The following is a 17,112-nucleotide window of genomic DNA, read 5'->3' on the forward strand; positions in this document are numbered from 1 at the left end:
CACATGTGATTAAGGCCCTATATTAGGATTTCATGTGTGGGTATGATGCACAAGTGTGCTAAAGTCTACTTAAATCAATGTTTGATTGAACTGTTGGTATACCACACATTAAGTCAGACTGATTAGATACCAGATGCAATGATCCAGCTATCATCTCAACTATCAGTTGTGATTAATGATTTGGTGATTTGTGAAACGGTAGGGGTTAGCCTTTTCGAATGGATTCTTTTTGCCTTGTGTCAATAAACTTAAGGACTTATTCTTTCATTACTATTTTAACTTAATATTTCTCAAATGAACAAAGATGAACGTATAAATAAAAAAGGCTAAATAATACCAATTTTATTAATATTTACATATATGGCCCATTAAAATTGACAAAATATCAAATAACCAAGAAAATAAAATAAACGAGAGATAGATAAATGATTCGTCTATCAAAACAGATGATCGAAGCGATTGGTCGGCAGGATGTGACCAGATTGGTATAATCAGCTAAATCAGAACTCAATTAATCACAATCTAACAATTTAAGGTTGTAGATATTTAATCTACTCCTATGATATCGTAGTGGATGCTGTTATGCAACAATAAACTATGTTAGAACTAAGCTAGGCTATGAAAAATCAATTAAAAAAGTAGCTAGATATGTTTGGCATAAGGCCTTGTGCTCTTCTTCAATTACTCGTTTTATTACCAACCAGATGTACAACTAAGATCTTATCAATGTTTTAAATAGCGTGTAGCGTATAGTGTAGCGTTCGGCCCTCTATAGTGTGTAGTGTAAGCTACATGATACTTTTATTTTTTTAATTAAAATAATATAAAAAAGGAATAAAAGAAAAACATGACTATAATCAGGGGCCATTTTCATACAAAATAGGTCTACAGGTGGGCCATTTCCATGTAAAACACTAAAACAGTGGCCGTAAACAACCGATGCTTGTCAAACAAGCTTATTCTACAAAATCGGCATCCCCCAGAGGGAGAAATATGAAGGAAAAAAAAAAAAAGCAACCAAATAAGGAAGAAAATGAAAAAAAATAAATAAAAATGGCAACCAAATGGGGAAAAAAAAAAAAAACCGTAACATATATCAATCATTTTATCAATAAAATTAAAATAAATATAACTAAATGACATTAATAATAATAAACATACCTTTAATCTCTTCCAAATCAAGCAAAAGTCGCAAATTAGAAGGCCTACAGCCGCATGGACATTAGATTGAGGAAATACTTAGTTTTCCTTTGTTATTGATCCAATGCCTCTGAAACACCACCCATAGGATCCTCTAACATGGCCAATCAAACTCCTAAAATCTTGTTTCAAACAGATGTCTAGATTGAGAGAATTGAAAATCCCCCTTTTGGGGTTGGAAGCTACATCGCTGGAGTCGAGTAGGGACTTCAGACCCTTTTCGAAATATGTTTTAAGTTATAAACTTTTTCTTATTGTGTAAGTTTAATACTAGTTATAAAACCTAAAGTCTCTCCATCCATACAATTTCAAGCCCAAAATCAAATGGTTAGGATTGTTCGATGGGTGTAACTATATGGATGAAGGAGTAAACACGATAGGGACCACAATTTGGATGGTCCAGATTGACGTAAAGTACCACCACGTGTAATGTATAAGGGTCACCACCATTTCCAAAAGAACTGCATGCCTAACACTACAAATAACTTTAAAGAAAAAGAGTTGCTGGTAGCGTACGCTATTAGTGGTACTCGTGCGAGTAGGATAAACATAATCGTACTCGCGGTAAGACAAGCGAGCATGTTTCATATTTCAAAGAGATCCCGTCCGTTCAGCAGTCGTTTAACGCCATGAGTATTTCACAATCCAGAAATCAAGCTGGTTTGTTCATCAGGTTGACTACACTTCATTGTTGAATATGGATATCTGTTCTCCAGTGTAATCAACGTGATGAGAGGATTGGCCTTTTTTTGGCAAGGGAACGTAAAAGTTTTAGCCGTCCTAATGAATGGACCAGATCTTGAAAAAATTTGCCACGGGGCCTCGTGTGTAGACTGCATGACTGTTATCCTGCTCATGTAAGTGGGTGCACTCATAAGGCTACTCGCACGAAAAGTTTTTACTTTTTAATCCATGCACTTGACTCGGTGTGCCACCCGTGTGCAAGATCAAGGCCGTTCATCAGGCTAAATAGAGAGAGAGAGAGAGAGAGAGAGAGAGAGAGAGAGAGGGAGGGGAGAGAGAGCCGTACTCGATGTAGTTTTCTTGCTGGACGAGAATCCTCCCCCTTCGAATGAGCGCACGTGCGCACGTGCTTCGTACGGCACGCCGTTTTCTCCATGGAATCCGTCAGAACAACGCCGGAACTACACTTACCAGATTCAGCAAAATCAGCTGCATCTGCCGAGAAAAGATCGGCCAAAGTCGTTCTCCCTCCATTTCTTTTCTTCTCTTCCCAACAGCCATTGCCAAAATCTGGAGTCCCAAAAGATCGAAGGAGAGGATTATCGGCAACTCTGGATTGAAGCGACGAGGCATATGAATATATGATGGATTTCTCTGTATAGCCCAGCTCCGGATCGGGTCAGGTCGAATCAGTCCGAATCCTTTCGGATCGGGTTTTCGGATCGGATCGGTCCGGATAGACCAATAATCAGCTAAATCAGAACTCAATTAATCACAATCTAACAATTTAAGGTTGTAGATATTTAATCTACTCCTATGATATCGTAGTGGATGCTGTTATGCAACAATAAACTATGTTAGAACTAAGCTAGGCTATGAAAAATCAATTAAAAAAGTAGCTAGATATGTTTGGCATAAGGCCTTGTGCTCTTCTTCAATTACTCGTTTTATAGCTTGTAGAGGCCGTAAAACCCTAGTTGGGTTTTCTTGTTGATCTTTTATCCTTTGCGTATTCGAGATGCTTTCTAAATATAAAAACTTTTTTAATAGATTTGAAATTGTTGGCTTCTCAGATCTTCTTCTCATAGTCGATCCCTTCAATACAAGACGTTTGGCGCACTAATCAAATTGATTAGGAGATTGTTGATCCCTAACCTCAAACTGATCATAGATACTCATATATTAGAGACCTTCCAAACCCTACAACATCTAAATTTGGGATCGATTTGATCCATCTCTATCATTCATCTCTAACCTCAAATCAATCAGGTCCTCGTTGCATTTGAATGACTTAACTAGTGTTGTCTTCTTTTCCGCGATCTCAATCCCTTCTTATCGTAGAATTGGTGAGACCTAACCCACTAGATCAAGCGCTTCCATTCTTTTAATTCCAATTGATGTACGGCCAGTGACCCGATGTGTTGGTGTCTACCCTCTCATAATTTGGGTCTGTGTTGCGACCAATCTGCTTGGATATCAGTCTAATATTTAGATATTTAGAATCTTCGTGATCATCGCAAACCTTCCAGATGTCTCTGAAAAAGTCTCCCATTTTAGAAGGATTGCAAGAGATGGTCTCATTGAGTTTATCATAGCCATATCCGTGGTAGGATTTGTTCTCTCAGTGGATCTTTTATACATATGATGGTAATGGAATTCATAATACATAAAGAAAATTAGGAGAAAATATTTTTAGGCACAAATATGACCGACCGAGAATGAGTTATCGAGCGTAAAATATATGATTTTAGGGTAGTACGAGCTACTTTAGCCACCCAACCCCGCTCTGTCAGGTTACGCAAGCCGAATTTGTGAAATACCACTAAGTCGGTGATCGTTTCCCTATTTTAATTCTGTTTTTACTATAAATAGTATGTTTTAGTTTCATTATAACTCTTCATCCGTTGGGCTTTAGGGGTTGCGCCCAACGTGAGAAGTGCTTAGAATAATTAAGAGAATAGCTTGGTGAAGCCAAATAAGATACTATTTTTAGCCGAAAACCTTGCGCACTAGTAGACATCACGATTGTCTATGAATAGTAAGTTTACTATTTATAGTAAGTTGCGAATTCTAGGAATTTTAGTTGTAGTTTGATTGTGGTTTCTCCCATTGCTTAATATCCCTATTTAAAGGGTTGTGAACTCGTTTATTTCATTCATTAATCAATTTTGAATTTTATATAAGATGTCTACTAGTGTGCAAGGTTTTCAGCCAACAATAGTAAGTGTCCTAAGCACTTCTTGCATTGGGTTCAACTCCTAAAGCCCAACGGATGAAGAGTTATAATTAAACTAAAACTTACTATTTATATTAAAAACAGAATTAAAATAGGGAAATGACTGTCGATCTAATGGTATTTCGCAAATCTGGCTAGCATAACCTGGTGTAACGGGGTTAGGTGGCTAAAGTAGCTCGTTCTACCCCAAGATCATATATTTTATGCCTAATAATTCATTCTAGATTGCAAGATACGCCCAATTTAAGGTCTGACAATCCAGATTACTTCTGTGGTTGACTGGGCCTTTTCCGATCCATCTTGCCCATGAAACTATCCGCGACCTGCTCTACATCAGATACATTCTCTTAGCAGGTCTTTTATAGATGTGTTAAGTACACTCTCATTAATTGGCACATTTAATTGTGGTCATGTGGCATCTGTTAATTTGTTCTCCTACAGGCATGCATATGGGTTTATGTCTCTGCATTAATAAAGGAATGTGTAATTTCAAAGGAAAATCAACTAAAAATAATCTTGGGTTTGAGTACAATTTTTTCCAGTACTAACCCCTTAGTATTGACACCTGGTGGCCCTTCATTGGTCCACGTTAGGATGCCAAAAATGGATGTAAACAAGCACTACAAACTTATAATTTAGTACTCCATTCCTACAGTGTAACATTGTTATGACCTGTAGTGAGGAAAGGTTGAACAATGTCCTTAACAAATAATTGTGATATAGTGGAATATATAGTTACAAATACATTATTGATAGATTCACTTATATGAGTATAGAAGTGAGACTGCTTCTTATAAAAATTGAAACATTCTTTAAAACATTCACGAAATTGGTATATAGCATATGACCATAATTTGCTAGGTTTTTGAGAATTTTGAGTTATTTGAAATTGTTTTATATGTGAAATATCAAGGTTGTTTTTTTAAAGGGGATTAGTTCAAGACTCTCAGTCACAAACCGAGTAATGTTCGAGTCTTTAAATACTGTTATGTATGCACTTTTGGTCCTGTTTCGATATCATCGAAGGACCATCGATGATATCGAAGTCTGTCATCGAGAGACCTTTGATATCATCGAAGAGTTACGCAGATGCGATTGCGGAAACACAGATTCTACGGATTTTGTTTCCTATTTGGATTCTACTTCTTTCTATTCTTATATAAAGGGGTGTATGCGGGATTGGGGTGGATTCCAAGGTATTCTAGGGTTTCCTAAAGCTTTGCAAGGTTTTGTTAAAGGGCTTAGGGTTATCAAAGGTGTGTGTGTGTGTGTGTGTGTGTGAGAGAGAGAGAGAGAGAGAGAGAGAGAGAGAGGAAGTTTCTGGAAGGGAAGCTATGCTCATAGAGGTGATTTACCATATCTTAGCACTTCTACGTCCTCGTTATCGGTGAGATCTCTCTGTTTTCTTTGTTTCTCTTATTGTTTATCAACTCCTACGTGAGTGAAGAAGGTTTGATCCAAACGGTGTGTGCTTGTGATTGGTTGTAACGTTCTGCTTTATAGTAGATTATTGATCTCGACGAGGTCCCGTGGTTTTTACCTCTTTGAGGGTTTTTCATGTAAAAATCCCTTGTGTGGTGTGGTTTATGTTTTGATTTAGTTCATTGCATTATTATTCCATAATTCTAATTTATTTTGGGAGGCTAGATCGTAAGGTTTTGTGCAAGGCAAGTGAGACTGCTTCTTATAAAAATTGAAACATTCTTTAAAACATTCACGAAATTGGTATATAGCATATGACCATAATTTGCTAGGTTTTTGAGAATTTTGAGTTATTTGAAATTGTTTTATATGTGAAATATCAAGGTTGTTTTTTTAAAGGGGATTAGTTCAAGACTCTCAGTCACAAACCGAGTAATGTTCGAGTCTTTAAATACTGTTATGTATGCACTTCGTTTCACTTATTTGCCAACCTATTTTCTTTATTTTTATTTATTTTTAAATTGTTGGGAATTGTTTACAAATTCAAGTTTAAAAAGGAAAAAAGAAAAGACCATGTTTTTGTTTTGTTTTCTTGTGAAGTGATTTTGTCCCACAATATCGAAAACCATGATATTAAATTTCTCTTAGTTTGTATTGAAAACCAAGGTGATGCCTTCAAAGCATCTTCAGGTACACTTGCTAATTATGAATTCTACTTTCACAAGCCCATGAAAATTTCAAACACATTAAATAACGATCACATCATAGCTTGCCCATCTGATGTCTCCCTTTAGCTTTCATGTATCAGTGCCCAATTAGATTAAGGTATGGAGAGGGCCGCCACATAGGCAGCCTAGAAACTTTGTTTTCAAAAAACTCTAAAAGGAACGTGGTTTAAAAAACAGCCTGAAACCACCATCCTTGGTAGATTGGCATTTTTGGGTACCAAATGAAATTATTTATGTAAGGGATTTATAGGGCATGGTTAATCCACCATTGATATGGATTGATAAACAAAGAGCGGATTAAGTACCAAATAGGGAAGAACTCAACTTCTATAAGTATTGCCATTCAAACATTTCTAGAAAAGGAAACAAATTTGTGCAGGACAAATCCTAGTCGCATATCAAGTGGGACCCACAATCCAGATCATAGGGCCAAAAAATTGATGCCGGTTCATAAATCAAGTACGCTACACATATAGAAATACTATGGATTTCGTACATACAAGATCATCTATTGGGTGGCTTTCAGAGCATTTTGAGTTACAGTTCCCCTACTTGGACAATTAAAGTGACAAATCAGGACTGTCCATTAGCTCCAGCACACTATTCAACGGCTACCATGCAAAAATCAGAACACTTCTAACCGTCCAACCAATCACATATGAAAGAACCGTTATGATTGTTTTTTTTTTTTTTTAAACAACGTCCAATCAACAGTTCGACCCACTTATTTGTTAGGGCCCATCACGGATTGCTTATGATTCTAAAGCATTATTTTTATCAGGAAATATTTAACCATCATCTGATCCATGTGATTTTTGCCTGGTGGCCCATTAAATACATCTTTGACCTATTGGACGGTCCGGATCCATGATTGGACAATCCAATAAGCATTATAATTTCTAATGGTTTGAGAGCATTGAATCACCCATCTATTTTCATGCAGAAGACAGAAACGGCAGAGATTTTACAACGACCGATTACCCTGGGAATGGCCCACTTACAGAGACACTATGGATAACCATAGCCCTTCATTTACGTAGGAAATTCAACAACGCCCTCCACACAAACGAAAGTACGGTGCATCACATCACATCCCATCAAAACTTGTAGTTCTCCTTCATGTATGCCACAATCTCTTGCTGAGTGCATCACAGGAATGTATGTATCAGTCACATTTACCAGGAATCATATGATCCTGGAGCCGAAGATCTGGGTTCTCAGTATCTGTATGTGGGTCCCAAGGTAAAGTGATCTAGACGATTAGTCGACTAGGATCATGGACCTTGCTTGCCCTAGAGATCTCCTAGAGAGAACATTCCAACAGCTTCTATTTGTGGTCTGTGGATAGACGGTCCAGAAGTGAAACATGACAACGGTCCACCGTTCAACTTGAGAAGGCTAAAGATGGGTGGTTAGTAATTTTTCAATTCCATCCACTTCTACACCCAACAGATCAACGGTCTGGATCATATGCGACGCTTGGGGTTATTGATATGATGGACCACTACATGGATAGATAACGTGGCTAACAATCCCAATTTCAGGTCGCATGGCCACCACATTTCATCTTGTCCATCCATGTAGTGGCCCACCACAAGATCCCCATTGCAGTCATCTAAATAACATTATTGGGTACTAGAACACTTACAATTAAGCAGAGAAGAATGCAGCCAGTGGCGCCTGGGAACAACGCGTACCAAAGATGCAAGTGGTGGAGCTTCGCTCCATCAATGAACAGTAATGGCAAGCTTGCAGCTGCATCTCATCAAGCCATCAAATGATACAAAATCAGTGTCCTTTGCCACGGCGGATTAGATGCACTTACAAATAGTTTTCACTTCCATTTTGACCATGGCGGTGGCTCATTTATCTTAAGCGCATGCTTTGATAGTAGGAAAAGAAAATAAATCAAAGCTGTAACAATTTTCCAACGTTGATTATCTAAATTTCTATGAGACTGAATATTCATTAATTTCATTTTAAGGGCTTGTTTAGATGGGAAGTGAAAATATAATAAAGTTATTGGTTATCAACATATCCTGTGGGTATGAATTTAAGTGTTTGGCCAATGATGACTTTTTAAAATTCAATATTTCTTTACTATAACGAAACATCCCACCACCATGGAAAAGTCATCTATTATCTTTTTAATCTCTTTCTATCCTTTTGCCACCATCCAAACATGCCTTACATGCTGTGTACGCATGACCATCCAAATGACAGGCATCTTTGTGGATGGAGAATTGCCTGAAAATCATGCTGATTGAAAGATCTTAGCCATCTACAAATAATGGCATCGTGTGCCCGAAAAATCCCCTTATAATGTGGTGTATTGGCCTCCAGTGGCCATTATAATGCAGTCTGAAAGTACCATATTATAACAGGTATATATTGCTGTTACCATGTTCCCAATTGGTCGATCGAAAGGCCATGTTAGACATGATACTATAAAATATATTTAAAAGTTGTTCCGCTGAGTGCTTAAGGGCCTGTTTGGCCGGACCGATCCCATGGTATTAGGAGGGATGGGATCACAATATCCCAGGATATGCATGACGAGCCAAACAGACCCAGTGAATTTGTGTGGGACATAAGTAATCCCACGGATCTTAAAACAATCCACTGACATCACCATCATTACCTTAAAATTGATCCCATCCCTTAGTTGGACGGATTGGAAGGTAAAATCCCGAGATATGCCCGGCGTGCCAAACAGATCCAGTGAACTTGTCCCGGGATATAGCAATCCCCTGGATCTTAAACCAATACCCTGACACCACCATCATTACCTTAAAATCCATCCCATCCCTCCTAATCCGACGGGATTCGCCCGGCCAAACAGGCCCTAAATTATTTCCAACAACAATCTGCAGCCCAATTAAATTCCGTATTATCACGGACTGTCTCTGGCTGGCAGAGACCGGACCTAACCTTATCCTGTTCCCATGAGAAGTGGTATGCAGCTCATGCGAGTAAAAATTAAAAAGGCCATCTAAGCACACGGGCCATCAACATATGGCTCCCACTTTGAACATGTGTAGAGTAGAAATCAGCGTTGTCTGCTCATTAGATGAGCCACACTTGTATGGATGGTTAGATGAAAGACAACCAATGGTCTATGTTCAACACGTACGAAAGTGTGGCTCATTCCACGAGTGCTCTAGATCCGCACGCGTGTGTCATGCAGTGAGTACAAGAGAGTGAGTATAAAATTACCTGGAGGATGAGTGGAGCGCGTGTAGATCATGAATGCGATTGATGCTGCGAGAGCCGTGCTACGAGAGAGCCAGCCGGGTCCGAAAATGAAGAAAGCCAGAACCCCAATAAATGCACAACCAATCTGTGCCACAAACATGTTGTACTTCTGCATCACCACCGTTCATAGATTAGATGCACTGCACTGCAACCAAACTGATATTTGCATCTATTAAGTATTTTTCTATGTTTTCCTTTCACCACAAGGTGGAAGCACATTACGTGGTGTGCCACACGCCACCGATTTTGGTGGTATGTGTTATATCCACACCATCCATCCATTTATCAAGATCATTTTAGAGGATGATCACAAAATTGAAGTAGATACAAAGCATAAGTGGACCACACCACAGAAAGCAATGAGAATTGGATGCCTATCATTGAAAACTTCTTGGCAGAAGTGGACCACACCACGTCAAGCAATGGGAATTGGACACCTACCGTTGAAAACTTCTTGGGGGCATGTAGATTTTGGATCAAGCTAATATTTGTTTTAAACCTTCATCTAGGCCTGTGTGTCCTTCCCTGTGAGACCTTATGAACATTTTGAATGGCAAATAAACATCATAGTGGGTATAGGAAGGTTTCAACGGTGGGCATTAATGTCCTCACAACTCTTTGTGGTGTGGTCCACTTGATCTTTGGATCTCCCTCATTTTTGGGCTCATGTCCCCTCAAAACAATCTGGTCAAATGGATGGACCCAAGTTTTCTAATTGTAGCAAGTAGTAGATCCAAACTCATCCTTGCGACATCCAACCCTTCCAATAAGTTGGCCCGATATAAATATCACCTAGTCAAAAATCAGCCCTGTCCACTCATCTGGTGGACCACTCCATAAGAAATAATTTCTAGCCATTTGATAAATAGAAAAATATAAGCATGGTCCACTAAATGAGTGGATGTAGCTGATTTTGCACCTGGTATTTGGTAGTTATCATCTAGGTGTACCATAACTGATAGTCCAATCAGTTGGACTAGAGACCACCTCTTCTTTTTCTTTTTCTTTCTTCTTTTTCAGAAAACAACACGTTACAGTGCTCCTGGTTGCATTGGAAACTTGGACTGTCGATTCAAATCGTCCATTAGGTCCACCACATATTTCTCACGGGTTACTATGTGAAAATCACATCAGTCCGATCTAAGTCTAAGTTGGACTTCGTTTTACAGTGACTTGCTTTCCAAGTCATCGATAGCATGGCTAGGAAAACATGATAAAAGTGATTATTCATAATCATAAATAATCTGTGACCGGATCCAACAAATAGATGGTTCAAAAGTCCAACTAAAAGAAAATCAGTCAAACGTGTACATTTTACTAACCTTTGGCCCATCGGACTTGTAATTAGGTTCACTACAAGTTGACATGTTCAAAGCACAAGGTTCTTTGGGCTTTTTTAAAGGCGATCATAATATATTGAGGGTGCTTGTAGGATCACGTGCATCCCACCATAGCATGCAAACAAATACTTAGAAATAAATAAATATAAATATAAATAGTTTACTCCACATGCAAGTTACTTGTTATTTTAATGCCAAGAGCATTCTGCTTATACACTAGTTGATAATGGGCAGATGAAATGGTTCAAAAGATACTATGTGGCAGTCATGCCATATTTAGTGTAAATGAACTTCAACTGAATGAGTTAGAAATATGTACATATGAGAGCATTTAATATTAAAGTTTTAATTAAAAGTAACTCTCTACGAAGCAAATACCACTAAAAGCAACTCTCTCATATGCAAAAGACTAGTGACATGAGGACTCAAGCAAAGTTTTCTATGTAAAAGTCTAGTACTGTGGAGACCCCACTGAATCTTCTAAGTACAACTGAAATAGCAAGAGACGTATGTGATCTCCTGCACATGTGGTCTAACACAATTAATTATGCTTATGTGGAGAATTAAAGAGATTTATAAGGGTAATTACCCAAATCTCTCATGATGCTGAATCATACGCATGACCATTGATTATTAAAAAGCCTATAAAAGTAGCATTCGAAAAAAAGCTCGATGCTATAGACATTGGATTGTGAACGGAATCGACTCACGGCTTTTTCACGGGTTGCCTCTTTTGAGAGCTTTTATCACAGTGGGGTTTGAAAGGGATCTTATGTTTGACCAGAGTCGCCATTAACCAATTAATTCATCTCTACAATCAACTTGCCTTGAATGGATTCCAAAGATTACGGGTTTTCTACCCTAAAATGATTATATAGTTTGTGTTCAAAGATTCTGAGTAAGGGATCACAGTTATAGAGAGGGAATATGTTAGGCACCCAATCTACTTGTATGAACATTCGATCTCTACTTCACAAGATCTGACTAATTTCTAAGGGGATTGAATTAGTTCTCACACACAAATGATGAAATCTATTGAATGCAACGATATCGACGAGTGTTGAATGATATATATATGGAACAATGATGCGTATGTGCATGCACTGCTCATTCGTAGGTTAATTGACAAGGTTTCTGATGGGCAAGATCCGATTATATCGGGGAGTCATAGAGCATATGCGAAAGTTAATTAGGTGTAAGAAGTGAAGTAATGCAATGTAATGATAATGTATTTTGATGAGCGGAGTGGTTGAGGAAGGAATGAATGTTGCATAATGTTAATGCTCGGAATTAGACAAAGTTGATTGACAATTGAATGGTTGGATGGATGGTGGTATCGCAAGGCTAGATCAAGTGGCTTAGATCAAGAGTAAGTGGATTAGGAGGCTTAGATTTTAGATAGGCTTGGCTAGACTAAGGTTGGACTTTCTTTCTCTCACTCTCCTTGATGGAGTGACAGGATGGCTAGATGACTAAAGGAATAAGGGATGAAGAGACTTCTAAATGGATGAGGATTCTTGGATGATTACTGGATGCTTTGAAATAGGAGAGGATAATTTTATGTGATCCTAGGGTTGAAAATGGTATTAATGATTTGGATTTGAGATTTCCATATGGCAACATCTCATAGCTTGGATTGAGTGGTAAAAGGGTAAATGTGGGTTCGAAAAGGAGCATCAGAGTAATTACACATTGGCCACACACTTTGTTCTATAAAAGGAAGATTCCACAGGCTTGAAGGGTGCCTACCCCAAGAGGAGGTGTGCAATGGGGCCGGCGGCTCCTCGTTAGTGCCACATAGGATCCCGTGTCTTGGCAAGCTACCTCCCCCACTCATGTGGAGGCTCCGTTTTGAAGGATGCTTTATTGTTATTTTGTACCGTACTTTGATTGGGCTTGGTTTTGACCTTGGTTCATACCTAGTTCTTGGGCTGGGCTTAGGTAGGTGAGTCGACTAGGTTGATGAACTAGGTAGGCTGATCGGATGAGTTGAGTCAGTGAGTTGACTTGGTTAGTCAACTCGTCAAGTGGACTCACCAAGTTAACAAAAGGCTCTAGGATTTAGGACTAGATCGATTGAGTTGACTGGCTTGAGTCGAGTCAAGCTTAAAACTTGGATTATGGCTCTTAGGGTTTAGGCCTCTATGGTAGGGTTTAGGATTGGATTTTTGGTTGACCATCCATCGGTTCAATCTTAATCAGCTTATCAACTTGAGGTGGAGTGTCTACAAACGCCCTCGCCATACACAATCAATTTTTACAGTGCAATGCTACTTATCCTTAATTTAGCTTATTAGCTTAAATATTCCACTTCTGCTCAACCATGCTGCATTAAGTCTAAAATCTTTAGATTAGATCCGATATTGTCCAATGCCATCACTACAGTACACTCCAGGAGTAAGTTAAATATCCACAACCACCATCGTGGGATCCCGATCACTGAACCCTTACTTGGCAAATCACTAGTCACATCATGTCAACCTCACACCATGACCATCTCATGGCCATCTGGTATTTTACAATCATTTTGCTAGTACAAGCAACCATAGGTATTTATCTTCTTCTCTGCATAATTTCTTTTTTATCTGCTAATTATACTAGTTTTATATTTAAACCAATAAAATTGGCAATCTAGTCTTATTTTTAATCTAGTCCATCATTAATTTTCTTAGAAAGTTGAAAAGTTATCACTACTGAAAGAAAAGTCCCTAGATCAAGGCCAAAAAAAAAAAAACATTTTGAAGGGCTGACTTTCCTTTTCTAAAATTTTCTAATCACAATAATAATTAGTGGCTAAACAGTTAGATCAACTTTCACAGGTCTGACCCTAACTTGGCTTAACAATTTGACAAAGGGGGAGATTTTAAGTGCTATTATGTTTAACGCACATGTTACACTTGGTTTGTCAAATTTTGTTTTGTCAAAACAACTTAGCATAATTGTCTTCAAGTTAAAGACAAGCTCATGTTCAAGTTAAAGTCTAGCTTATGTTTAATTTAAAGTCAAGCTAAAGTTCAAGTCACGTGGATTAAGATGGAAAGTTCACCTTCAAGTTTAAGTTCTACTAAAAATGCTAGTAGAAGATCAAGCTCCAAGTGCAAGATCATGCTTCAGCTTCAAGTTCAAGTTCTATTAAAAATGCTAGTAGAAGATCAAGCTCTAAGTGCAAGTTCAACTCCTACTGATGAATCTTCTAAGTATAAGATCAAGCTCCTTTGAGAACTTCAAGTTTCTACGAAGTTTAGTCCATACAAGTAATTTAAAACCTAGAAAGACCTTAGATTTAGGTTCTTTCAAAACATATTTAATTTGAGTTTTTATACTTATAATTGACTGAATTTTGTCATGTCTAACTTTTGCTTCGACGAGTCTAAGATATTCATTGACTAGTCTAAGTAACAACTGAAGTATAACAGAATTTCTGTTACATCTTCGACTAGTCGATTAGAGTCCTCGATTAGTCGAAGGACCCCCTTCGACCAATCGAAGGTTCCTCGACTCGAAGTCCACCAACTAATATCTATTCGGATTCAGCCTGGTCGACCAGTCGTACAGACTATTTGACCAGTCGAAGGTCACCCTTGACCAGTCGAACAGACTCTTTGACTAGTTGAAGAATTGTTGGAACATATCCCGCTCGAATTTGAAAATTTTTTGGAACTGAATTTGGTGCTTTGACTAGTCGAAGACTGCCTTAGACCAATCGAAGGAACAGATTTTGTGACTATAAATAGAAGTTCTTTCTCAATCCGAAAATACAACTTAAGCCTATTAAGGCCCTCATTCAAGAGAGAGAGAAAGAGAGAGAGAGAGAGAAGCCTTATTTATTGTCAAGCTATTAAGTGGTATTTATAATCTTTTTATAGCTTTTTTATTAATTCATTTATCTCAAAATTCTGTCATTCTGATTTATCAAAAAGAGTGTTTACTCTTATTGAGATTTGAGGGAATTAATGTAAGTACCCTTTAGGTTTAAAACTAATTAAAATCAATTAGAACACTAGACCTTTTCTACTGGACTGAACATCAAACATTCGTCATTCAAGAAAAGCAATCTATGGCTACAACTTCTTCTTTGGTGAAGATAGGTATCATTTACTTTTTATTTAGTTTTTTATGAGATAGCCAGAAAATCTCATTTGTTGGTTTTTCTAAGATAGCCACAAAATCTCAGTGTGAGGTTTTTGCTTGTGATAGCCCTTTAAAATTACAAATGTATCAGGTTTTAAGGTGACCCTGTAAAAACCTTATTTTTAGTAGAAGCCAATATCACGTGGATTGTGATTATTGAGAGTGGAGTAGGTGTGGCTGTTTGAGAACAGTTGGTGTACACACCAAACCACTATAATTCTTTGTGTTGTGGTGAATGATTACTTTTTGCATATGTGGAGAATGATTGTAATTTTATTTATGCAAATGTGGTGAATGTTTGTAATAGATATTTTTATTATCTCTTGCTTGGTTTGATATCTTGATCCTTATAAATGTTCGTGAAATAAGATTGTCCTACCTAAAACTTTGTTTTTGGTAAAGGTTGTCATACGAACTAAGTTTAAATCAATTTTTCAATACTAGTGCTATTAAGATTTCTCAATCTATGATAGACAGCAATAGCTTTCAATCGGATTATTTCAACCATTTGGTACTGGGGCTCTTTTGATTTGGACATGAATGATCACCATAGCCTATCACTATAACCTCTGCATAATTAAAGGACAAAATTTTCATTCCGAGAGTTTTTTGAGGCATTGCCCATCCCAAGGAGCCCCATCAAGTAAGCAGTTTGGGTCATTGATAAAAACCCATACCCAACGACCAGTGTTTGCATTGAGCTTGGGATGCATTTGAGTAAACCATCTTAGAAAAATAAAATAAAATTTTAACACCTCTGATTTAAGGATAGGATGGGCCAGGTAGCTTGCCTGGCCTGATGAACCCAACCCAACTTTGGGCCTAGCTTTGGCTTCGCATGTAACACCCCATACTTTCCTGTACTCGGGTGTTACCATGATAATTTGACTAGGTATAGATGCAATCCCGATTTATGTGAACATTCACACACTCTGGCCTAAATCCAACCGTTAATGGTGATCTTCATCCATAGGCCAACCTATCCAGCTGTTAAATTCTCAAGATGAGTCATCACGCCATTCTAAAATTACATCACGTGCCACATATCTGATATCCTAAGTCACACCATCCACCATTCGTTGCATCCTTAATAACCTAGAGGATGAATCACACTTAAAACGTACAAGCTGACTAATTAACCCTTAAATCACCATTAAGTTCCCTATAGAATTAACTAGGAATCCATGTGGAACGTGAATATCAAATCTAAAGATGATCTGACCATTCGAATCCATCTAATAATCAACCTTATAAATGGAGTGCAAATGATACATGACTAAACTATAAGAATTAGCCCTTAAATCTAGCTGTAAATCACTAGGTGGATAGTCCTTGGACCCCTAAAACCCTTTGGATCGATATTGATCAAGTCTAAAATAAAATTATCTATTGTCAACGTTGAACTCCAGATCATAAGATCCACCATTCATTTGATCATTGACAGCCTAATGATCAAACCATGCCTAAACCATGCAAGCTAACTAATCAACACTTAACAATCCCTTTAAATCTGACTAGGAATCCATAAGAAGCACGAATATCAGATCTAGAGGCAACCTGATCGTCCAAACCGATAGATATCCATAATAAAACTATAAAAAAAACAAACGTTATGTGGCTCATCCATGTAACATGACATCAATTTAAAATAGGCAGTGGCATTAATCGGCTCACTAGTTAGGTGGATGGTTCTGATCACGAAAGTGGACCTCAGATCATCGTAAATTGATGGTGGTTGGCACTTAATGGCCATAATTCAGTTGATATGGCCCCCCTAAGACTTCGATCTGCCTTGTTCTTTGGTATAGGACCTAATAGGGGCTGAAAAAACAAATTAACGAAGTGGATTTACTGAAATCTTCATGGTGGACCCCACACGAAGGTGGGTATGCACGGTTGGAACGCACCCGAGGTGCACTGGATTGGGGAGACCGGTCAAACCGGGTCTGACTCGTGAAATACAAAGGAGGAAGGGATTTCCTCCCTTTCTTTTCGAATTTACATCCACCAAAGCAGACAGACGGACAGACAGAATCCGTTCTCAGCGAGTTGTGGCCCACCATCAGCATACCATTTGAAGATCCAAACCGTTCACATGATGGAGGAGCCAAAACGT

General features: G+C 38.1%; 1 protein-coding gene across 2 annotated transcripts in view; it reads right to left on the reverse strand.

The window, feature by feature from the left end:
- Window positions 1-17,112, reverse strand: part of LOC131223569 (uncharacterized) — a 68,833-nt gene that overhangs the window by 22,765 nt on the left and 28,956 nt on the right. The window contains exons 3-5 of one of the 2 annotated variants that reach the window (XR_009160550.1): window positions 9,487-9,634; window positions 7,919-8,025; window positions 7,268-7,409 (exon numbers count right to left, since the gene is read on the reverse strand). Coding sequence is in view for 1 of the 2 variants with exons in the window: in XM_058219007.1 (XP_058074990.1) it covers window positions 7,368-7,409; window positions 7,919-8,025; window positions 9,487-9,634 (297 nt within the window). In the remaining variant the exon portion in view is untranslated. Of the gene's footprint in view, window positions 1-6,717; window positions 7,410-7,918; window positions 8,026-9,486; window positions 9,635-17,112 lie in introns of those variants that run through there. The other variant, XM_058219007.1, reaches the window with a different exon arrangement.

The sequence above is a fragment of the Magnolia sinica genome, chromosome 13, assembly GCF_029962835.1.
Source record: "Magnolia sinica isolate HGM2019 chromosome 13, MsV1, whole genome shotgun sequence".
Lineage (NCBI taxonomy): Eukaryota > Viridiplantae > Streptophyta > Magnoliopsida > Magnoliales > Magnoliaceae > Magnolia > Magnolia sinica.